General features: G+C 48.1%; 2 protein-coding genes and 1 pseudogene across 3 annotated transcripts in view; 2 read left to right on the top strand and 1 right to left on the bottom strand.

The window, feature by feature from the left end:
• Nucleotides 1–2085: 2085 nt before the first annotated feature.
• CCDC184 (coiled-coil domain containing 184) lies at nt 2086–5033 on the bottom strand. Its single transcript, XM_075551808.1, has one exon. The coding sequence runs from the start codon at nt 3967–3969 to the stop codon at nt 3307–3309; it is 663 nt and encodes a 220-aa protein (XP_075407923.1). The 5' UTR covers nt 3970–5033; the 3' UTR covers nt 2086–3306.
• ASB8 (ankyrin repeat and SOCS box containing 8) overlaps nt 3372–23651 on the top strand; it is a 31784-nt gene continuing 11504 nt past the window's right edge. The window contains exons 1-2 of one of the 2 annotated variants that reach the window (XM_075551807.1): nt 3372–3614; nt 10525–10845. The gene's annotated coding sequence lies outside the window, so the exon portion shown is untranslated. The remainder of the gene's footprint in view (nt 3615–10524; nt 10846–23651) is intronic. The other variant, XM_075551806.1, reaches the window with a different exon arrangement.
• LOC142451948 (U1 spliceosomal RNA) lies at nt 8253–8403 on the top strand (annotated as a pseudogene).

Genomic DNA, 23651 nt, shown 5'->3' on the forward strand with positions numbered 1-23651 from the left:
TGACTCTCCTCTGACCATGGACCAGGGATGTGGAACAGCTTTGCTATCGTGCGGGGGCATTGGAAAGTAGATTACTGCAGAGTCACTTCGGTTAAAATTTAATACCTCGTCGTTTTATCTCCCTTTTGAACCATTTTCAATTTGTTCTAGTTTTTCCTGTTTTCTGCTTTTCTTTAGATTTTCTGCTTTATTTTGTTATTGTTGTTGGTTTCTTTGTTGCTGTTTGGTATGTTTTCCTGTATATGAAATCCCGGATCGATAGATCTTGATAGAGACAGTAACTAGATTAATGGTTTCTTGGGGTATGACAGGCGCCATAACACCGAGTACAAGAAAGAGGAAAATGTTCTAAAATTGATTGTGATGATGATTGTACAACTCTTCTTAATATGGCTGAACTAATGAATTGTATGATGTGAATTTCCTGCCAATGAAACTGTTTAAAAATAAAATACATAAAAATAAGACTTTGGGACTCTTTAAATTGGAGGGATTTCATTTCCTAAATTTCCAAAAAGGAGTTCACATCTAGGGCTCTTTAGTCAGCCAGGCCTAGGTTTATACTGTGCCGAGTCCAACGGTCTGACCTTGAACAAGCCTTGGAGTGAATCTATTTCTTGAACTGTTGGGTGCAAATATTAGTAGCATCAACTTCACAGTCTGGTTGGGAGATCAGAGTTGAGGGCCCTGTCTAGCACACAGGGCTTTAATCAATGATAGCTGTTCATGTTGTCATTAGTGCTACATACTGGAAGAGAAGCAGGAACTTGCCTACCTGCCTCGGGGGCATTCCCCAGTTACAGGTAGGTTATGGAGTCCCTAGCACACAATCCTGAACCAATGCAGAACTCAGGGTTTCTCTGGTCATCTCTGTGTGAAGGTTGACCCCCAAACGTATTGTTCCATGAACATTTATGGTCCAAGTTAGCTCAGGAATCTCACCATCTCCTTATCCTTCGTTCTGTCCTGAAAGATAAAGGTTCTTGAGATATGGAAAGATGATATAAATCACATAGAATGAAAGTTTCCAGAAGGAACCCTTGTCAGTTTTGCTTTCCCAAAGGAGTCAGTCACCTACCCACCCACCCTCAAGAGAACTGTCAGGAAACAAGCATGTGCACAAGACTTCCTAACAGTCTTAGGTAGCTAACCCTCTCCCAGCCATTTTTACACTCATTTTACACATTCACAATCTATGCTTCAAGAAGTTGATTTGGCGTTGGGACTGAAATTCTACCCAGATTTGGATTCATGCCCCCAGTGTTCTTTGTTGGTGCCTAAGCGTGCACTCTCTCACACACGCAAGCACACACACAGATTGCTCTGCTTCCAAGTTCCATTCCAGGGCAGCTCTGAGAAGTCTCCACATTTGCCCAAGGGAACAGGCTAGAGTTGATGTCAGTCTGATCCCCCAGGGGAACACCTTACTGCATTCTCCACCAGAGGTCTCAAGCAGTTACTTTCAGTTCCTTTGTGACGAGTCCCTACCTGGCAGCAATTCCTGGGCAAGCCCTCCCAAACCATTACATAAACCCATCAATCCATCAGTTTCCATGGAGCCAACTCCCCACTCCGGGAGACTCTATCTGTATCAGAGTAGAACTACATGCCATAGGGCTTGCGGTGGCTAACTTTGCAGAATAGATCACCTTTCTTCCAAGGTGCTTCTGAGTGTACGCAAACCTCCACCCTTTGGTTAGCAGCTGAGTGTTATCTGTAGCCACGAAGGTCTCTAACCCTTCCCTGGGACAGGTGTCACCACAGACTTAGAGAAATTATCTCACACAGGCCAAGTGCTTCCCAGCTGGAATTCTGGTTACTAACAAGCCTTGTTAGTTTGGGAGTCTCTGCAAGTGCCCTGCTTCTTCCCGAGTCCAGACTGAGGTCAAGGTCCAAGACTGAAGGGCAAGGAGGCAGAGCTGGCAGTGGCTGTCCCAACCAGGGTAGGACAACTCCTTGGGGTTAAAAGCAAGGGGAGGGGAAGGAAGGCAGGGTTCCCGCAGTCCCACTAAGCCCTGGTCCATGCAGTGAGCCCAGAAGCCCCACCCTGCCATCCCCCTAGTACCAGTCAGCAAGGAGGGGAGATGACGCCTCTTTATTCAGGTTAACACCAAGGAAAGCATTGAGAAGGGGTACACAAAGGAAGGGGGGGCACACAAAGTCACCACTTGAAGAGGCGGGAGGGAGGCACATCAGTTCAGGACCCTCAGGACAGCCACATGCTCCATGCCCTGGTGGGGGTGGCGGGGAGAAGGAAGCGCCATGATAGCTTGGAACTCACAAAAGGGTCAGAAGCCCCCTGAAACTAACACCAAAGCCACAAGTCCTGGCCCTCAGGGCTCACACGCTACTACACAAGTGAACACACAGCACACACACAGAAGACTTCATGGCGGCAACACCAGAGGCAGCGGGCAGGGATACACCGGCAGGACAAGGAACTCAAGTCAAGCAGGTGCAGCCAGGAGAACGCGCGCTTGGGGCTGCAGCTCCCAAGAGTCCCCCAAATGTCCCCTACATCTGGGCTGCGGCTGGGCACCCTAGTCTCTGCCTGTGAGCAGGCTCTTTGTTCTCTAAATCCCAGTACGAAGAAAAGCATTCCCAGATGAAGTCAGTGGCAAGGCAGGGTGGGCTCTGCATGCAAAATCCTAGAGGCTGAGCTATTAGGTCTCCATGCACCTTCACCGCCAGCTCCTCCCAGCCTAGGGGCCCTCGGAACCCCCAGTCACCCCGCTTCCTAGGGCTGCGGTTCCCTCCTCACGCTTCCTTTACCAATTAGCAGCCGCAGAGATCTGTGACGCGGAGAGGCTTCTGCAGAGCGCTGAATAGCTTGGGTTTCGGCAGAAGGGTATAGGTCCCGTGGCCCAAACGGAATACCCCCAATTCCTAAATTTCTACGTATATCTTTAGAGATTATTTGCCGTTGTCCTACATAAGTCCTTTTTCACAATAGAAGAAAAAAAACCCAAAATTTTATTTACACAAGTCAGGGGTTCTCCTGCTGGCTGGAGATGGGGTAAAGGGGAGGGGAGGGGATGGATGGGAGTCCAGAGATGGGTGCGTCCTCTCCCGGAACCTCACCTTTCGGTCGGTCGCTGCCGCTTGCTTGGTGGCGCAGAAAGAAAGCTTGCTGCTCCCTGTGTCCTTTGCCCAACTGTTCATTCCTTGGGAGTCTCTCTCTGCCTGACCCGGGCGAGCGGCCATCGGCCGGCGAGGGAAGCATGCTGCGCGCCGCAGTTCAGTCCCCTCGCGTCATGCACTGGGAAAGCCGCAGCCAGCTGGGAAAGGTGCCCCCACGGAGTCCCCTCACAGGGAGGGCTCGCCCTCCAGCTGCAGCAGGGTAATGTCAGGCATATCCAGGGACTCCACAAGTGGCCCATCCCCGCCAAGGAGACCAGCACGGGGGCTCTCTGGGTGCTCACGGTGGCTGGTGGGTGTGGCGAGCACCGACACTTCCTTCTCCTCCTCCTCTTCCTCCTCCTCTTCCTCTTCTTCTTCCTCCTCCTCCTCTTCTTCTTCTTCTTCATCTTCTTCGTCGTCGTCGTCCACATCTTCGTCGTCCTCCTCTTCATCCTCTGGATCGTGACCCAGTAAGCTGCTGTTCCCGGTCCCAGGTGAAGGGTTCTCCGGCCCTTGGGGGGCGCCAGGGCCACCGACCACGCCCGGGCCACCCTGGCGGGGCGCCGTGGTCATAATCTGGCACATGGAGACGATGGCCCGCTGGTTGGCGCACACGTCGTCCGAGAGCACCTGGATGTGCGAAGCCTGCTCGTCCAGGGCGCCCCGCATGGCCCTCACGTCCTCAAAGAGGGCCTGCAGCTGGGCCTTCAGGTGCTCCATCAGTTCCTTCATGCCGCCGTTGTACTCCCCGGAGATCACGTCCCCCACGGCCGGCACAGTGGACACCTCAAGGGGCGCCGGCAGGTCGCCTCCGTCCTTGGTCATGATCTCCAGCAGACGGTCCTCCATTGAAAGGCAGAAGCGGCCGGTGGAGGCTCTGGGTCGGATGGGTCCGGCCTCCAGGGTAGGGAAGGGGCGGGGAAGGGGGTCCCCGGAGGAGGCGGGGAGGAGTCCAGGGACCAGGAGGCTCTCGAGAGGGGCGGGCAGGCGGCCGACTGGAGGACACGCGTCCAGGGCGGAGGGTGCGGGCAGGCTCGGGGGAGGCCGGGCAGAGGCAGCAGGGCGAGCACCCGGCGAGGGTCCCGGGGCCGGCGTCGCTCGGGCTGCTCGACCCGGGGCGAAAGCTCCCTGTCCTGCCTAGTCTCTGGGGTTGCGCCCGTTGTCAGCGCCACCCTCCGGGCGCCACGAAGGGCAGTGCCCGCCGGCTCCTCGAGTCACTGGGGCGCTCGCCGAGGGGCTCGGGGCTCGGCCAGCTGCGGGTCCGCCTGCGGACTCCCCCAGCCCTGAAAGGGCAGCGCCCGGAGCGCGGTTGGAGCGGCAGGGGCGGGTCTCCCTGCGCGCCGGGGCGCGGATGCTCCTCTGTTTCCAAGGCGACGCACGGCACGTAAATGACGTGTGTCTCCATAGCAACCAGGAAGTGGAGAAGAAAAAGGAGCCGAGGGCCGGAGCGCTGCAGTGGGGCTCGGGAGTCGGAGCTGCCGGGTGGGGCTCGGGGGAAGGCGGGGCGCTGCAGTGGCCCCGGTCGCGCTGGGGAGCGTGCGGCTGCCTTGTTCCAGAGGGCAGCGCGAGAGAGCAGTTTGCTGCGGCAACCCCCAGCCCCGACGGGATCGCCCGGCCCCGGCCCCCAGGCTGGCCATTAGCTGCACACCACCGCCGGGGAGCCTTCTCAGCGGCCCGCATACCTGTCCCCGAGGGATGGCGCCGAGCCTGGCCGCCTTCTGGCCTCCAGCTGCCCGCAGGACCCGTCGGCCTGGAGCGGAGCACTCGGGACTGCCGCGGCCGAGGAGCGAGCGGAAGAGCTCTGCGGAGGGTGGGCCTCTCGCGGCCGTTAATCCGCCCGCTGTCTGCAGAAAGCACCGAAATTGACCCAGGAAGGGATTCCCTTCATGGGACCCCCAGTGGCTCCTACCCAGGGCACTAAAATATTTCCCAGGCTGGTGAGAAAGAAAGCGCTGCCGAGTGTAGCTCTTTTGTCTCCCACCCCACCCTGAATTCCCACCACCGAAACAAGTGCTCGATAGCTTTGTTGCGTGAATGCTTGAACAAGAACCACTGTGGCCCAATTGCCCCTCCCCCCATCCCCCCTCCCCGCGCACAGATTGGGGGCTGTGCCTCTCTTAGTTGCTGGGGCGTCCTTTCTGACTCAGGGCAAATCCATGGGTGCTAGGGCGAACTGCTCTCCTAGCGTTTTCAAAGCTGGAACTTTGGGGAAATCAGATTGCCAGACCTGTCGTCCTGGTTTGGTTTGAAATACCAACTTCCTGGCTAGTCGAATGCCAACTTCACTCAAGGACTCTAGATAGATTCACCCACACACCCCCCAAAATCAAGCCTGACTCACAGGGACCCAATAGGACAGCAGAGTGGAAGTTTTCAAGGCTGCAATCTGAGCGCCCTGGTGGCATGGTAGTTTACACATTGGACTGCTTCTTGGAAGACCAGCAGTTGGGAGCCACCAACTATTCTGCAGAACGATGCCGCTTTCCACTCCTGTCAAGATTTCCAAAGTCTTAGAAACCCACAGGCACGGTTCTATCTGTCCTGTAGGGTCACCATGTGTCAGAATCAGCTCAAAGGCAGTGGATATTTTAGTCTTCATGGAAGTAGAGTGGTACAGCGTTCTCTGTCAGAGGGCCTGGTAGGTTGAAGAGATGAGCCTTCTGACGTCTTGCTTAGCCACCACTTGTTTAGCCACGGTGCCCCTCTACTTAGGTAGGCGTCAAAGCCTAAAACAACAACAACAAACCCTAAAACCAAACCCACTGCTCTCAATTTGATTCCAATTCATAGCGGCCCCTTGCTAATGGCAAGAATCTGGGATCTTGCAATTAGTTTAATGCTTTGCCTGAGAGCACCGCAGGGGCTTCTGGAATGGATGCTAAAAAAAACCCTCTCAAAATCACTGTCATCTAGTTGATTCCTACTCATTGCAACCCATAGGTCAGGGTGGAAGGACCCCTATGAGTTTCTGAGACTGTAATTCTTTACAGGAGTAGAAAACCTCTTTTTTTTTAAATCATTTTATTGGGGACTCATATAACTCTTATCACAATCCATACATCAATTGCATAAAGCACATTTGTACAATCGTTAACCTCATCATTCTGAAAACATTTGCTCTCCACGTAAGCCCCTGGCATCAGCTCCTCATTTTTCTCCCTCCCTTCCTGCTCCCCCTCCCTCATGAACTCTTGATAATTTACAATTATTCTTTCATATCTTTCATATCTTACAATTATTCTTTCATATCATATCTCCCTTCACCACTATTCTGTTGTCTGTCCCCCAGGGAGGAGGTTATATGTAGATCCTTGTCCCCCCTTTCTACCTCAGACTCTCTCCTCCCTCCCGGTATCACCACTCTCACCACTGGTCCTGAAGGGATTATCTGTCCTGGATTCCCAGTTCCTATCTGTACCAGTGTACATCCTCTGGTCTAGCCAGATTTGTAAGGTAGAATTGGGGTCATGATAGTGGAGCGGGGTAGGGGGGGAGAGCATTTAGGAACTAGAAGAAAGTTGTATGTTTCCTCGTTGCTACACTGCACCCTGACTGGCTCGGCTCCGCCCTGAGACTCTTATGTAATGGAATGCCCAGTGGCCTATAAATGGGCCTTGGATCTCTACCCTGCACTCCCCCTCATTCACAATGATATGAATTTTTGTTCTTTGATGCCTGATACCTCATCCCTTTGACACCTCGTGATCACACGGGCTGGAATGCTTCTTCCATGTGGGCTTTGTTGCTTCTGAGCTACATGGCCGCTTGTTTACCTTCAAGTCTTTAAGATCCAAGACGCTATATCTTTTGATAGCCGGGGCTCCATGAGCTTTCTTCACCACATTTGTTTATGCCACCCTCTTTGTCTTCAGCGATAGTGTCTGAGACTGTAATTCTTTATAGGAGTAGAAAGCCTCTTCTTTCTCCCACGGAGCAGCTGATAGTTTTGAGTCGCTGACCTTGTTGTTAGCTGCCCAATGCACAATCACTATGCCATGAGGCTTCCTTAAGCCTACGCTGGGACACGTGAATTCAAGTTTTGGTTGTGCCACTTATTGAGAGATCTCACCAGTGTTTCCCAAAGTGGGCGATACTGCCCCCCCGGCCCTCCCCCCCACCCCCCGGTGGGCACTAGCACCATCCAGAGGGGCAGCAAAGGCAGCGTGAATCGTGCGTGGGCTGTAGTGCAGAGTCCTCATTGCCAGGGGGGCTGAGTAAGCTTTGTCTTTCGTAAAAGGTGTGGTAGGCCAAGTAAGTGTGGCAGCCTGTGCCTTACTCAAATCTTTTAAACGGGGCCAGTTCACTGTCCCTCAGACCCGTTGGAGGGCTGGACTATAGTTTAAAAAATATGAACAAATTCCTATGCACACTGCACATATCTTAATTTGAAGTGAAAAACACCCTGTGGGCCAGATAAATGTCCTCAACGGGCCACATGTGGCCCGTGGGCCATAGCTTGAGGATGCCTGTCTTAGATTTAAAAAATTTCCCACTCAGGGAACTGGACAGAATAATCTGCACTATGATATCTAAGCCTGAGTAACACTGCATCAGCTCACAGAGAAAGGGGTGAAACTGTTGACAGCGCATGGAGGAGCTGGGTGGGGGTGATCTGTGTGAGGATAATTTCCCTTGCGCCTAACCCAGTGCCCATGTCCTGAGTATCCCACCCCTTACCCTGTTTGAGGAATAGTGGAAAGTGCGTAGGAAGAAGTAGATTTAATATATTTGCAGACGGCCCCAGAGCGAGAAGCAGTAGGCCCCTCAACAGCAGCAGTCTAAGAGATAACAAACACAAAGCCAGACCCCTGTCATCAGTGGCTTATGAGAGGACAAAGCAGGGCTTCCCGGGACGGTTTCTAAGACTAGCACGCTTTACAGGAATCGACGGTCATAGCTGTCCCCGGGGGGGTGGGGTGAGGGGGGGGGCATGTGGCGGGTTCCAACTGCTGGCTTCTGAGTTTGCAGCCAAGTGCTCAACCAATTAACAATGACCCTTGTAAATGACAGAGGGGTCCTGGTGCTGAAACAGTTAAGCTCTTGGCTTCAAACCAAAAGGTTGTCACTTCAAATCCACCCAGCTGCTCTGAGGGAGCAAGACCTGGTGGTCTGCTTCTGTCAGATAACAGTGACCACTTACCTGGCAGGGGAGATACCATGATCATCCTGGGGCGAGGCTTGTCCATTGCACTCCGGATGTGCTGAAACCTACCATTTCTCTAAATGTGGGAAACCAGACTGCATAATGTGTGGTAGTGGGGACTGTGTTCACAGACTGCCTGTAGATAGATATAAATAGAGATTATATAGATATAGATACTACAGCCTAAAGAAACCCTATGGAATAGTTCTAGTGTGTCATCTGGGACCACTATGAGTCAAGAGCCATGCAGTAACACCTAACAACAACCAATGTCACCTGGAGCAGCCCTGGGGGTGCGCAGCTTCACCCTGGACAGCTAACCTGCGTGGGAGAGAGAGAAAGATGAAAGGTCTTGGAAGCCCACAGCAGCACTTCCACCCTGTTCTATAGGGTTCTGTGAGTCAGAACAGATAGAGGGCGTGTGCTTGTTTTGTTGTTGCTTGTTTGGGGGTTAAGTAACTAGAAACCAAAAATGAAGTTTACAAGAACAAGTCAATTTGGAATGGAGGAACAAACTGTATCCCTTCAGGACAGGGACAAGACAATCACAAGTGAGGGTTTACATGTTATAGTTCAATGATAAGGAGCCTGAAGGCACAAGGGTTAAAGCACTAGGTTGCTAAGCACAAGGTGGGCAGTTAAGTGCATCAGCATTATACTTCGGTAACAATTGATGGCCTTGGAAACCCCGTGGGACAGCTCTACTCTGTCCTATACTATACGGTCACTGTAAGTCAGAATCGACTGGGTGATAGTGGAGCTCCCTGGGTGTGGTTCACTGAGAGCACGCTTGGTCCCTTAGGTTCCACTAGTGAAGAGTGGCGCTCACCAAAAATATGGCACTACAGAGCTATGTGGGCTTCGCCTGGCTCGCTGCTCAAAAATGGAAATAAATTGGAAACACCCTCAATACCCAGCAACAGAATGTCTAAATAATCTAAAGCATTGTTTATATAAAAATGTAGACATTATGAAACCCAGGATAGGTGAATCTATAAAGACAATAATTAGAACAAGTGTTCCTGGGGGTACTGCAGGGGAGGTGGGAGGGATAAAGGGGAGCTGATATCAAGGAGTTCAAGAAGGAAGAAAACGTTTGAAACTGATTGTGGTGGCGAGTATACTGCTTGATATGATTGAACTATATAATGGTATGATGTCTGGATTAGCTCCTAAGAAATTGATTTGGGAAAAAAATATGTACTTATTACAAACTTCTTTTCCCAAACCAAATAAATGAATAACAACAAAAAGACTCGTAGTCTTATATTTCCTAAAGCTAATAACTTAACTGTACTGCTTACTCCTTCCTCCCTCCATTCATTCATTCCACTAACGTGAGCACTCCCATTTTGGTTATGGCTGTCATCACAATGTTCCCCACAAGTTGGTCCTAAAACCCTGACTCAAAAGAGAACAGGTGTGTGATCCAAGGATTGTAACCAATAAAATCTAAAACCAGAGGAGGCCACTGTATTCGCGCTTAAATTCTGAGGACCCTGTACACAGTGGGCTTTGATGACAGTGAAAGCCCCAAATGCATGAGAATTAAGCCTCCACTGACTCCCTCAGACTGCTGACTAGGGATGTGAATGCCCTTGCTCTCAGAGTGCATTGGAACGTGGACTGCTGCAGATATAGTTAGGTTAATATTTAGCATATGATCGTTTGTTTTCCCTTTTGGGGCATCTTTAATTTGTTCTAGTTTCTACTATCTTCTGCTTTCTTTTGAATTGAGGGAGTTTTGTGTTTTGTTTTGTTGTCATTGTTAGGGTCTTTTGTTTGATTTCCTTCATACGAAATCCAGGATAGGTGATCCATAGAGACAGTAACTAGGTCAATCACTCCCTAGGCTTATGGAGCCCTGGTGGTGTCGTGGTTGCGGGTTGGCCTTCAATCCCTAAGATCCAGAGCTCAAAACCACCAACCACGCTCCTCAGGAGAAAGATGTAAACAGTTACAGTCTCAGAAAGTCACAGGGCAGTTTTACCATGCTCTACAGGGTCACTAAGAGTCGACATCAACTCGATGGTAGTGAGGTGTTTTTTTGTTTTGTTTTTTAGTATTATAGCAAGGAGGTAATGGGGAGCTAATAATAATGGATACAGGAATGAAGAAAATATTCTAAAACTGATTGGGGTGATAATTACACAACTCTTTTAACTGTATTTAAATTACTGAATTATATGGTACATGAATTATATGCCAATAAAATCTGAAACAAATAGAGGACAGAAATGCCTTTCCTTGCTTTCCCAAAGGAAGAAGTCATCAAAAAGCAAGCAAGAAAGAAAGAAGTCAGCTGGTATTTACAGAAAGTCTAAACACAAAAGGTAGAAAAGAGCCAGAAGCAGAAACGGGACTGCAGTTGAGCCAACATCACCCCCTGCTGAGCACACCACAGCAGCTTGGTCTAAGGGAAGACACGGTTCAGCCCTGCTGGTCACCTGCCTTGGAGAGCTCTGCTATCGCTGAATAAGGCTGCATGACTTTCAGGCTTTTTGCCTGAATCTGCTACTTCGTATCTCTTGGCCTGTACTTCAAGGGGAGGAGTTCATCTTGCCAGCGCCCTCACCCTTCAGGTAGGTCCCTGCTTTCTACCTATAGAGAGTGGCCCTGCCTCCATGGTAGGCCTCTGGTCCTAGCACTCCTTGACCCTACAGTCAACATAGCCTCCCCCAGGGGCAGTTGGGTGATGCCATCACACAGGCCCTTTGTCACTGTTGTTGAGGCTACTATATATGTCAAGCATAGGATGACAAGATGACATTATGCTGTCCAGAGGCACTGGCCATGAAGTCTACTGCTAGTACAGGAGTTGCTGAGCCTAGAGGGAGAGGGGATTCTTGGAGAAGCAAGAAAGAACATGGAAAACAGGTGCAGAGATCAAGGGGTATGGCTGATCCAGTCAAGTTCCAGGTCAGACATTTGAGAGCCAAGGGTAGGTGGGAACTGGGGAGTGGACCAGTAGCAGGACTTGGAAATATAGGGAGAAGAACCAGATCATTTCAGAATTTCCATGGGGAAATTAGACACGGGCAAGTTGGAGAAGGCTCTCTATAATTCAAACCAAACTCCCTGCCATTGAGTTAATCCAGACTCATAGTGACCCTTCCGGACAGAAAAGAAGGGCCCCGGTGGGTTTCCAAGACTGTGACTCTTTATGGAAGTAGAAAGCCTCCTCTTTCTCCCCTGGAGTGCTTGATGATTTCAAACTGCTGACCTTCTGATTAGCAGCCCAATACATAACCACTGGTACACAGGGTTCCTTGGAGAAGAATCTCGTCTCTGAAAAATAAGGGGTACAGATGCAGAAGGCAGACCAGAGCCTCATCTGGCTGGGCTACAGGGCTGGAACCTCTGGTTGCCAGTGCTCTAGGGTGGTTGAATGGGTCCATTCCTGAGCAAAAGGAGATCTGGGAGACCTCTCCCTCACTGCCATTGAGTCGATGCTGACTCATAGCAACCCTAAGGGCAGTGTAGAACTACTCCTATGAGTTTCCAAGACTGTAGCTCTTTCTGGGAATAGAAAGCCCCATCTTTTTTTTTAGGAGGAGTGGATGGTGGTTTTCAACTGCTCACCTTCTGAATTGCAGACCATCTCATAAGCACCTTGCCACCAGGGCTCCTGACCGAGAATAGTGAGCAAAAATAAGCCCTATTCGCTCCTCTGCTGACTGTCTCCTAATTCTGAGAGCCACCTTCCATGTGTTCTCTTCATCAGCCCACGGGGGGACATAACCCATCATGCAGAGATGCAGCTCTCTGCCAGGTGCATTCAGCTCCAACATCACATTCTCCGTAAGACGGCGTGTGACTCTGAATGTCTCTGCCATCCTCCCCTGCCCGGGGCCTGCTAAATCTCTGGTTCCGGTGTCCGTCGCTGGGGTCCTCTTTTGCACGACCAGTCCAGCCATCATGACGAAGCTACTTCCTGCACTTGAGTCCATGACAACCATTTAAATCAAGGGGCAGTTGATTGCTGCACCTTAGTCTCCAAATCCCAGACAATAAACCCCCAAATAGAACTTTTATGAAGCCAAGGTACCTCGTGGCCCATTTCAGCAAGATATCACATTCCAAAAACAAAACAAAACACATCCAATAGCCCAAAAGATTATAAAGCAATTTATACTTTTATTAGAGTCTCTAGAAAGAGTCCAGTGGGGTTACATTCTCTGCACAGAGCAAGACATCTGAAATTCCTCTTCCCTCCTCTGTGTAGCACATACATTATGGTATAGCTATCGCCTCCTACAAACAATGGTGAGGATGGTGCAGGACCGGCCAGTGTTTCGTTCTGTTGTGCATAAGCTCGCTATGAGTCGGCACCAACTTGATGGCACCTAACAACAACAACAATAACAACAACAACATAGCCTCTAGTCTCTCCTTTTCCCCAATGCCCCGAAACTTTCTTTCACTCCCCAACTTCCTTCACTTCTTGGATGTATTTTTCTCTCTTCTGTAAAATGAATGTCCTTGTCTTTCTAACATAAATGAGTCAAAGCTTGTTTCAGCTTCCTAATCTGCCCTGGTACCAGGTGCCCAGCTCTAATAATGGGATCCCCCAAGAGAGTAAAAGGGGCAGAGAGGTCGAGAATCCTCATGTTGCTGTGGGCTTTGTGTCACGTCGGCTAGGTTTTCTCAGGACCGGAAAGAGGTTTGCCGGCTGTTGTGACCTACTCTGCTCATTTTCCCCCCGCGGGCACAGAGGTGTGAGCATGATGATGCTCACAGAGCCTCAGACCTGTGAGCTTCCGAGGGGAGAGGGAGGCGATCTTAGCTACCGAGTGCTGCTGTAGCCCAAAGAAGGCAAGCGGGAAACTTGAAAGAACAGAAAGTTCCCCTTTCACAGTTGTGGAGGCTAAAAGTCCGCTCAGTGCCTCAGCCGTGCTGGTCCTTTCCTGTTGATGGGCCCAGACTCCTTGACTCCTTAGCAATCCTCCCATGTGTGCCTCTGTGTCTTTTATAAGTCAGTTGGTTTAGGATAAACCCTACGCTGACTGGTCTTGATTCGCCACCCTGCACTTGGCCGCATCACGGACAGTGACTGCATCCCAGCCCATTGCTGTGCCTTGCACCTACAGGTGGCATTTCCAACACACATTTGGGGGGTTACAGTTCAACCTTCGACACAACCAAACTATAGCCCGTTTTTAAGAGGCTTTAGAACCACTGGGAGAAAGACATGGCTTTGTACTCCCGTTAAGTGTTACAGTCTCAGAAACCCACAGGGGCAGTCTGTCCTCTGTTGCTGAGCCGGAATAAACTTGACGGCAGTGAGTCGACTTTTGGGTTTGTTGGTTTGGTTTGGTGTCATCCATATTTCCATGAGGTGAAGTGCACAACCCCACGCCTCACTTAAGACCTACGAGGGACCTGCACTTGCTTGCTCTGTGAACTTAGAGGAAATTCTACCCTCTGTCTTTCTTTTCTCTGAGCAAGACTTCCAGGGGCCTCCAACTTCTCAGCTTGTCTTAAATTTCCACTAAAAAGACCATGCCAACCGAGCCCACTCTGATGGTGCATCCGTGCCCCTCTCTGTGCGGACGGCTGCAACAGCTGCTCCTCTGTCAACACTGCAAAGGATTTTTTTCCCACCTATCTCCCAGCACATGTCCGATCATCTTCTACCCTTCGGACACGACCAGTCCCAGCCCGAGTGCTTCTGGGCAAACTGGCCACAGACTCAGAGGTCACTGGAGCACTGAAGCCACTGGTGGCATTGAGTGCAGAGCCCCGGGCACTGCCAAGTCTTTCCAGTGAATTTTGCCCTTAGAAAGTCACCATTCTTGAAAGAGCTTCAGATTCATTTGGCCCCACGTCGGGGTCCTCATCAGGCACTGATAATGCTCTGCTACCTGGAAAGATTCACGGTGACTGGTGTCTTGGGGCACTTTTGCTTGACCAATTTCCTCTCGGTTTATCAGGCTAATTTAAAGGGACTTATGCCCAGGTAGAAGTTCCTGAGTGGTGCAAGTGTTTACATTCTCACCTGCTGGCCCCAAAGGTTAGAAATTTAAGTCCACCCAGCAGCCCTTGACAACACTATGGAGCGGCTCTTCTCCGGGACACGTGGGGTTGCTGCGAGTCCGAGCAGGGTAGGGACTGCCCGGAGCATTATGGGAGATTTTAGAAAGGGGTGTCTTCAAGGCTCATGATTGCAAATCCCCAAGATCTCTTCACATTCATCTCTTGAGGAAGTCTGTGACGTTCTATGCAGAGACAATGCCTACCACATTTTGTAGATCTCATTCCAATCCAGTTAGCCAGGTTCTGACCACCCTACCTAGAGGACCTAAAATGCTGTCAAAAATGGTGTCTAACGCTTCCTTTTTGCTATGGGTGGCATCGCATGGGCCAGCAGGGCACCGTCAGCTACAGTGGAGCAACCGCACTGAAGGTATCCGTGGGTTCTGTTCCACAGATGCAAACGAGGACTGCACTGGCAGCCACGGGCGGGTTCTTGGGCAGAACCGAAGGGAGGAGTATCTGTCAACCACACGTATTCAGACCACAGGCACAGGCGTGCATTACTCAAGCACCAGGAACCTGCTGGAGCGCCTCCCATGGTCTTCCTCCCACAACAAACTCAACCAGATCCGACCTCTCCCCTCAGTTCCTGTCCACCTCTCTGCCTCACCTGGTGCTGTGTCTACTCCAGCCACTCTGGCCTCTTGGCTACTCCACTATGCAGGCCTGCCAATAGGCTGCGACCCTCGTCCCTAGGATGGGCACAACGCTCTGCCTTCTCCCTTCGCATCAAATATGGCCTTATCGCCACCCTCACACCCTGACCACCACCCTATGCAAATAGCAGCTCCCACCCACTTCCCCCAGCCAAAATAATGCAAGTGGGCATGGAGTTTATTCCAACTCCTGAGTCACAGAGCAGAACGGCCCCATAGGGTTCCCCAGACTGCCAGTCATTACAGAAACAGGATGCCATACACCTTTCTGCCACCCAACAGCTGGCATGCTTAACCACCGTGCAATGAGCCCTCATCCCCTCACCCTAGAACCCTCTAATCCAGTGGTTCTCAACCTGTGGGTCACGACCCCTTTGGGGGGGGGGGTTAAACAACCCTTTCACAGGGTTGCCCAATTCATAACAGTAGCAAAATGACAGTGATGAAGTAACAACAAATCATTTTATGGCTGGGGGGGTCACCACAACATGAGGAACTGTATGAAAGGGTCGCAGCATGAGGAAGGTGGAGAACCTCTGCTCTAATCTCCTTACTCTGCTTTATTCTTTACCACGTCAGCCTTCGGCTTGTTTATTTATAGTCTTTCACCCCGGTTGGAAGGCAAGCGTTTGGGTTTGTTTTGTTTTCTGCTGTACCACAAGCTTCTAGAGTACTTCCTGACACATGCTGGCTCCCCTATGAACATGTGTTCACTAGATGAATTAATGCTGTCTGAACCCACATCTACACAAAGAAACCGCGCCCTCACGGACGTGTAGACTGCAGAGTTCCATCCAACTCTGCCTTGTCTCAGACCCCCCTTATCATCACCCGGGTTTTTAAGCCATCTGCTTCAGTGAGCTCAGGCTCCAATTCCCACAATTAAATGGTTTAATTTAAATTTAAATCGACCGTTTAAATGGTTTGGGTTTTATTTGAACAAGACAGCGATTTTCAAAACACATGCAATTGCTACCTCTTACCAACAGAAAGGAGTTCGTCTTTTGAAAGGAGAGCTGCCTACCCTGTTCTCACTTCCCTTCTCAGCCCCCGGCAGCATATGCAACCACGGCCTCCTGAAGGTCTCAAACATCACGTGGGCCAGGCTTATTCAGAACGCTTGCCCCTGCCCGCCTGCAGCACTGTGGAAAGGAGAAACTTTCCTCTTCTGTTCTCTTATTCTAACCAGAGGCAGTTTCAAAGACAGGACTCTCCTGCTGACTGTAAGATTCTTCGCTGATTAAGAGGAGGGGATAGACTATGAATAGACATTTTTTTTGTAATTTAAAATTTTTAAATGCTTTAAGAATCAGTGTTTCTCTTCCCTCTGGGTTCCTGAACTGTTCAACCGTAGTCATTTCGCACCTCTTGCCATTAAAAAATGAAGGCCTATTTGTCCCTTGCTTTTGGCCTTTCCAGCTTCTGTCCTGAAAGTGAGATACAAAACAAAACAAAAACCAACCAGAAGTCCCCACCCCTAGCAAATAAGTGGTATCTGAAGATCAGTGTTTCCGGGGAGTAAAGCGAAAGTCAGTCCCCACATCCGACAGGGGCAAGAAAACAATGCCCGGAACTGAGGTCAGTCTCTAACCAGCTAAGTAGGGCAGTTGCGGCAAGGCTGTGTTATTTCCCACAGAGCTGTCTGGGTCTCTGAGAAGCAAGAGGACAACTAGATGTGAAGTTGACTGGTGACGACCCAAATTGAATGGTGCACATTTGGCGCTCGATCCTCTTCAGAGGGTGATTCCGAGTCGCCTACCCAATCTCCTATTCATCCCAGCCCGTCTATCACCATATCAGCTTCCAAATACCTCTTGTTCTAAAAACAAAACCCTTCCTTCTAAAGCCATGGGGGGAGGGGTTCTTCGCTGCTCAGCAGAGAAATGGTACCCCCCAAGCCACCTGTGGGCAGGGTAGACAATAAGTGTCCTTCAACTTCACACCATCGGAGCATTGAAATCACCACTGTTCATGTTGCAATGTGGACTTTGAGACTTAAGGGTCTCTGCTTTATCTTCGTGGGCAGCTCTCTTCGTAGGAAGGGTTGTAGAGGACATGGTAAAGCACAAGCCTGGGGATGAAGGACGGTGGGGCTAGGAGTAGAGACCTATATTCTCGTGGAAAGCTGGGTAGAACTGCTCCTTGCGTTGTTGGCCCCCAGGCAGCCTTGTCCTCAGATTCCACTGAGGCCAGGAGGAGAAGGAAGCATTTCCGACACATCTCTTGAAAGCAACAGGTATGAGGAAAGAGCCTGGTATCTCCTTTCCAAGAGGCCTTGGAAAATGGAATTGAGTCTTTACTTGTCTGAGTTTAGTGTAGGAGGAAAGGATTTACTAAAATCTAAATAAATAAATAAATAAATAAATGAATGAATGAATAATCTTCAAAAAAGATTTACTTACCACTGGAGGCCTGCCAGTTCTGTGGTATTTTGACAGCCCCACGGTTCCCATTTTAACCACAACCGAAGGTTGAAAGAGCTCTGAAGTGATTGCCTCACTTTCAAAATAGGAAGACGACCATGGTCTCCAAGTGCCATAGCCAGAAGCTCCTCTTCCCCCCTCCCTTTCTCTAAGCCGGCCATCAGCTGTCTGGAGGATGGCGGTCACCTCAGTTATCTCCTCTAGCCAGTCCTGCCCCTCTCCTCTCTGTGCATTCACCTCCTCACGGCTGTCAGAGAAAACGGAGGTCAACGGAGGCATGGGGAGACAGACAAAGATAACTGAAAAGACAAAGGGAGAGCAGAAAGAGAAATAGCTTTATTAGTGGGGAGCTCCCCGGTGAAGCCCATGGTCTAGCAGGCAGCCCGTCCTCATCCCATCACCAATTAACACCAATAACCAAGATCTGCCCCAGGAGCCCATGCCATTGCTTATCAGTCCCACAAAATACTCGTTTGCCATTGAGTGTTGCTGTCTAGTGAATAGATATTCCAGTATTTCAAGCTCCCACAGTGTTGGGACCCAAAATGTAGTTGGCAGAAATTAGACCTGTCTATTTAAAGTGCAGAAATTACAAACATCTCCAGATCTGTTAGGGAAAAGGCTATTCAAGGATATCAATTTTTATAACATGAAACCAGAAAGACAATTTCAAATCAGTAGAAAGAAATAACATTGGCTGATTCCTAGTCTCATAAAACTCATAGTAGAAGCTGCCAAATAAAGCTGAATATAATAATTGAATTATCCATAGAAACAGAAGTAAAAACCTATAAATTTTGGCTCACTTGAGGCTTTCAAGTAATTTTTTTTAAAGATAACGATTACCAGCTATCTTCCCTACCCAGAAGCCTCCTGCTCCTGTCTAAGGCGCCTTCACAGTCAAAACTCTCGTCTTTAGAAGTTATTTTCTTGATTTTCATATTAACAATTTCCTTATTTTTCTTTATGGCCTGGTGGTATAATAGTTACTCATTTGGCTGCTAACCACAAAGTCAATAGCTTGAAACCACCGTCAGCTCCTCAGGACAAAAATGTGGCTTTCTACTCCCATAAAGAGTCGCAGCCTCGTAAGCCCACAGGAGCAGGTCTGCCCTGTCCTACAGTGTCGGTCGCTATGAGCAGGAATTGACTTGATGGCAGTGAGTTTGGAGTTTTGTTACTGGTTGGCTGGTTCAATATTGTATTAACAGTGCAATTTTCCCTATTTTTAACATTACATGAATGAAATTACATTAACTTATTGTTTGATTTATTGGCTCTTTTCCACAATATTATGCAGTTTAAAGTCCCCTGTGTTGCAGGGGTAGCTATGCTTTCGCTTTCCAGTTTCATTTTTCTACAGTTTTCCATTGAATGAATGTGCTTCAGTATATTTATCTGTTTATTGTCGCATCAACTCATAATGAACATTTCTATTCTTCTCAGATTTACATTGTTATTGGCAATGCTGGAATGAACATTTTAGTATGTTTAATAGTTCAAATATGCACATCTTTTTCTAAAGTTTATGCACAGGAATGGAATTCAGGCATCATGAGGTATGCTTACCTTCAGTTTTACTAGGAAATATCAATTGTTTTCTAACGCGGTTGTAGCAATTTACACTCTACCAGCAGAAAAGAACTCACATTGCTCTGGGTCTTCACCAACACTTGGTACTATCGGCCTTTTCAGTTATTGATTTGCTTTGAAAACTTTATTTTTTAAAATTTGTTTGCTTTTGTATATTCTTCTTTTTTTATTATTAGGGGCTCATACAACTCTTATCACAATCCATACATATACATACATCAATTGTACAAAGCACATCTGTACATTCTTTGCCCTAATCATTTTCAAAGCATTTGCTCTCCACTTAAGCCCTTTGCATCAAGTCCTCTTTTTTCCCCTCCATCCTCGCTCCCCCCTCCCTCATGAGCCCTTGATAATTTATAAATTATTATTTTGTCATATATTGCCCTATCAGGCGTTTCCCTTCACCCCCTTTTCTGTTGTCCGTCCCCCAGGGAGGAGGTCACACGTAGATCCTTGTAATCAGTTCCCCCTTTCCAACCCACTCACCCTCTACCCTCCCAGTATTGCCCCTCACACCCCTGGTCCTGAAGGTATCATCCACCCTGGATTCCCTGTGCCTCCAGCTTCTATATGCACCAGTGTACAACCTCTGCTTTCAATAGCTTTCTATTCCTCTTAGATAAAGTTCAAAATACTTAACAAATCCCTTCAGACCCTTTTGATCTTGAGCCTCCTCCCCTCTCTGGTCTCAGCTTGTGTATCTCTCCTCATTATTACACTGGATCCTTTCTCTGCTTCCAACATCCCAATCCCTTTTCCTCTCAGGGCCTTTGAATACACTGCTCCATTGACCTGGAAGGTCGACTCCTGCATCTTCTCCTCCCCTTTGATCTGATACTTCCTTTCATCTTCCTGGTCTGTGCTCAGGGGAGCTTTGTTCTATATTCCAGCCTGAACCAGACCCTTTATTAAGTGCTCCTGTTACGCTCTATGTGTTTCCTATATAGAACTTATGACTTTTTATTATTTAAACATTCAGTGATTATTTCTCTTAGTTTGTTAACATACCAACCTAGAATTCCCTGATGGCAAGAGCCATGTCTAAATTGTTCTCAGTAGGATCTTTGGGGGTTATCATAACGCACAACATGGTAATAGGACTTAATGCGTACTTGCTGAATGAATGGGTGGATCGATGAATAAACAAAGGAGGAATTACAGCACTCTGAATAAGAAGCCTGAAGGAACAGGCTCTTCCTGAGGGAGACACACTCCTACTAGAGTTAGCAAAGGCCTCCAGAAAGCAGAAAATTCTGCGATCACCTAACTTGCCCCTGAAGCCCCTGAGATTAATTCAGAGGCTGGTCATTTATTTCTCTGCTTATAGAACTTTGCAGACCACACATGATACCAGGCAGATGTGCAGAGAAATTGAGATTTCTCCCTTAATTTCCCTGCCTTGGGCAATGTTAAACTCTCTCCTGCTAGAGTTTGTCTGATTGGAGAGGTGGTTACATGTTAGGCTGTGATCTGCAAGGTTGGCAGTTCAAAACCACCAACTGCTCCTGGGGAGAAAGACAAGGCTCTCTAGTCCCATAAACAGTTACCAGGAAATTCAAAACAGTCAGCATTGACTCGGTGGCAGGGAACTAAGTTTAGAGTTTATCCATTATAGTTTTGGTTTGTTAAGTAATTTAGGTGTTCATGTCTGCGCTCTTGGGAAAATAGTGTCATGTATATTTCATTTTAAGAGTAACATTACCATGGCTGTATTTCTTTCTGGGTTTCATTTGTTGCTGTTGAGATGAGACTATCTGCAGCAGCCCATCCTCCAGCTCAACAGTTTTGCCTGTGCAGTTCAGTGACATAGCTCGCCTTCTTGGTAGCTATGTAGCCTTTCTCACTGTCCTTAGCAACACAAACTCACTGCCAGATAAGATTCCCCTCTCACCTTTCACGTGGCCCACTGGTTGTCAATTTGATCCCATATGCACAGTTATTTCCTTAAAAGAACATAAGATTCTAGGCAGAATCTTTTTTCTAACCAGATAAACTAAACGACAGTTGGCTTTTAAGATGGCATCAAGGGAAACATTGTTATTTTTATTTTTGCTGCAGTTTATTTGTTTTTCTAAATCCCTCAGGCAAACTTTCTCCATATTTCCGCTGGGAAATATTTTTTAAATTATCCGGATTGTAGAAAATATGAGTAGCCTGTACGACCAAAACTTATCATAAAAGATTGACGAGAAGCTCATTAAAAACCGTAATTCATAAATATCTCCAAGCCTTGGGAGAAATTCAAAGGAAAGAGAAAAAGAGTGGAGTTTGAATGGGAGCATGTCTGCCTTTGAAGTGGTTCCAAGAGAAGCCCTGGATCATCCTAATGACATAGCCCTGCTGCACAGAAATATTGCTCTTTCCTCCACGGACTTGCTTCCTTGGGGCTCAGGGGGTTTTCATGTTTATGAGACTTTGTATTTCCTCTGAGCTTCCTTCTTCTTTTTGTTTGCTCTATTTCCCAAACTGTTTTTCATGTTTCCTTTTAAATGTGCTTCTAACCTCATTTTTTAGGGCCAAAAGCCAATATATAGAAACATTCCATTATTCCTGTAGTGGTGAGATCAGCTCGCTGTACTTCAGTGTAGTTTGTACTTAGCCAGCACCTTACCCAGAGAAAGATGGAACTTTCAACTCCAGTAAAGACATCTCAGAAACTCACAGGGGCAGTTCTATAAGGTGTCTATGAGTCGGCATTGACTCGATGGCAATGAGTTTGATTTTCTCTTTGTTTGTTTTCTGGTGTCTAGGATTGTACTGTAGGAAAGGAGGTGAACAAGTGCGGAAAAAAGTCTCCGTCTTTCCCCTAGTTGTGTCCACGATGCCACTGGGAGGACTACACAATGGGTCACCTCAAACACATGCAAAATGAAGCAATATTTATTCAGTTGAGAAACCTACTTTTTAGAATGTGAACTCTTTTTTGTGAGATTAACCCTTGGGGGTCAATTTTACCACTCTCATCTCCATTGTAAAGATGGGAAAGTGGAGACTTAGCTAACAAAAATATTTGCTTAGGCAGATAAAGGGACCAGTATTAATACCATAACTGGAACTCTGGTCTCTAGGGTGTTTGCATGATATTATATTGTGTCTAGATATGAGCACTGTGTAATATGCCATGACCCCTCCCCAAACAGATGAAATTCAAAGTAAAGAAAATCCGCGATACTATTTTGCCCACCTAGTCTGACCCTTAGATCTAATATTTTCACTCTCCTCTTGCTTTTGGTTGATTCCCCTCTTCTGCCTTCACTGTTTGGATATCTCAAACTTCCCTTGGACTCCGTTCTTTTTCTTTGGGGAGAAAAGAAGAGATTATGTGGAAGGCGTTTCTACTTACTAAAGTCACCTTTCTCTCTAACGGACCAAAGGGAAACTGCCATCAACAGTAACCAGGTAATCCCCGAAGAAGGATGAGGGCTTTGAGGCAGAGGGTCGAGTGGTGAGTTCTGGCCACAGAGCTTCTGATACTACTTAGAGAAGTGCTCAGGTGGAATGCCTCTCCTTTAGCACGCAGTAGGGTCACATTCACAATTGGGAAAGCATGTGGATCCAACAGGCAAAGAAAGGTACATTCCCTCCAAAAAGGAATGGCCCAAAACTCAATGCCTAAAAGGGCAAGTCACCCAGTCTGTAATCTGGGACACCGCCAGGGCGGCTACCCACAGAGATTGGATACTAACACGTGTTGACCAGCCAGTGACACATCCTTACAAGCAAAACATCATTAGCCAATTGGCAGCTCAAGTCAATTGCAACATTGTTGGACTTCAATCAACACCTTCAGGGACTGGAAGTACTTCAGAACTGGAAGAGCAAGGGATAGAAGAGAAAGTAATCACTTAACATCTGACGGGAGGTACCCCAACGAACAAACAATCTTAACATCTGACGGGAGGTACCCCAACGAACAAACAAACTCACTGCCATCTAGTACGGTCCAACTCACAGTGACCCTCTAGGGCAGGAAGGTGCAGTATATCTAATAAGAAGCACAATCATTTGCAACCAAAAGTTGGACAGAAGTGACCAATTAGACTATTGCGAGATAGAATGAGAATGTTGAATGTGAGATTCATGGGCTATGCTCAAGATATATTTGTCTTTACCGTATTTTAAAAAAATATCACAGGGAAGATATAGTCCCCTGCCTTAAATGGAAAATTGAGATGATTCCCTGACTTTTCTGTTCAGATAATTGATCATCTCTTTAAAGTTAAAAAAAGGCTTTAACTAAATATGTAAGTCGATTTCCAGGTACTGGCCCTGAGGCGTCTTGTTCCTCTCACCTATCTGGGGTCCATTGTCTGCCTTTTGCTTTCTCTTCTATCTGTCTCCTCCCCTAAGGTAAGGTAGCTTATAGTATGTACGTGATGTGCCCTGTCAAAGTGGAAGGAGGCAGGACAGCTAAGATTTGTTTTGTTTGTTTTGTAGACTGACTGCACTACCTGGGTCTGGCAGTTGGTTAATTTTGTTTCCTGCACAGGGTGCTTTTCATGGTGATTTGATTCCATTCAAACCAAGCGGATGGATGTAAATCGTAATCCTTGACAACAACCAGCCTCTGTAGGGTCTAAGATTTCTGTGTTCCGCTCTGGCAGAATTCTGGTCACGGAGTTCCCCTACACTGCTAGGCAGCTCTTTGGAAGAGACACAAGACAATCCATACTTGCT

This window comes from Tenrec ecaudatus, chromosome 6 (assembly GCF_050624435.1).
Source record: "Tenrec ecaudatus isolate mTenEca1 chromosome 6, mTenEca1.hap1, whole genome shotgun sequence".
Lineage (NCBI taxonomy): Eukaryota > Metazoa > Chordata > Mammalia > Afrosoricida > Tenrecidae > Tenrec > Tenrec ecaudatus.

Excerpts from the sequence above, each read along its gene's own strand:
- CCDC184 (XM_075551808.1), bottom strand. The coding sequence starts at position 3,969 with ATGGAGGACCGTCTGCTGGAGATCATGACCAAGGACGGAGGCGACCTG.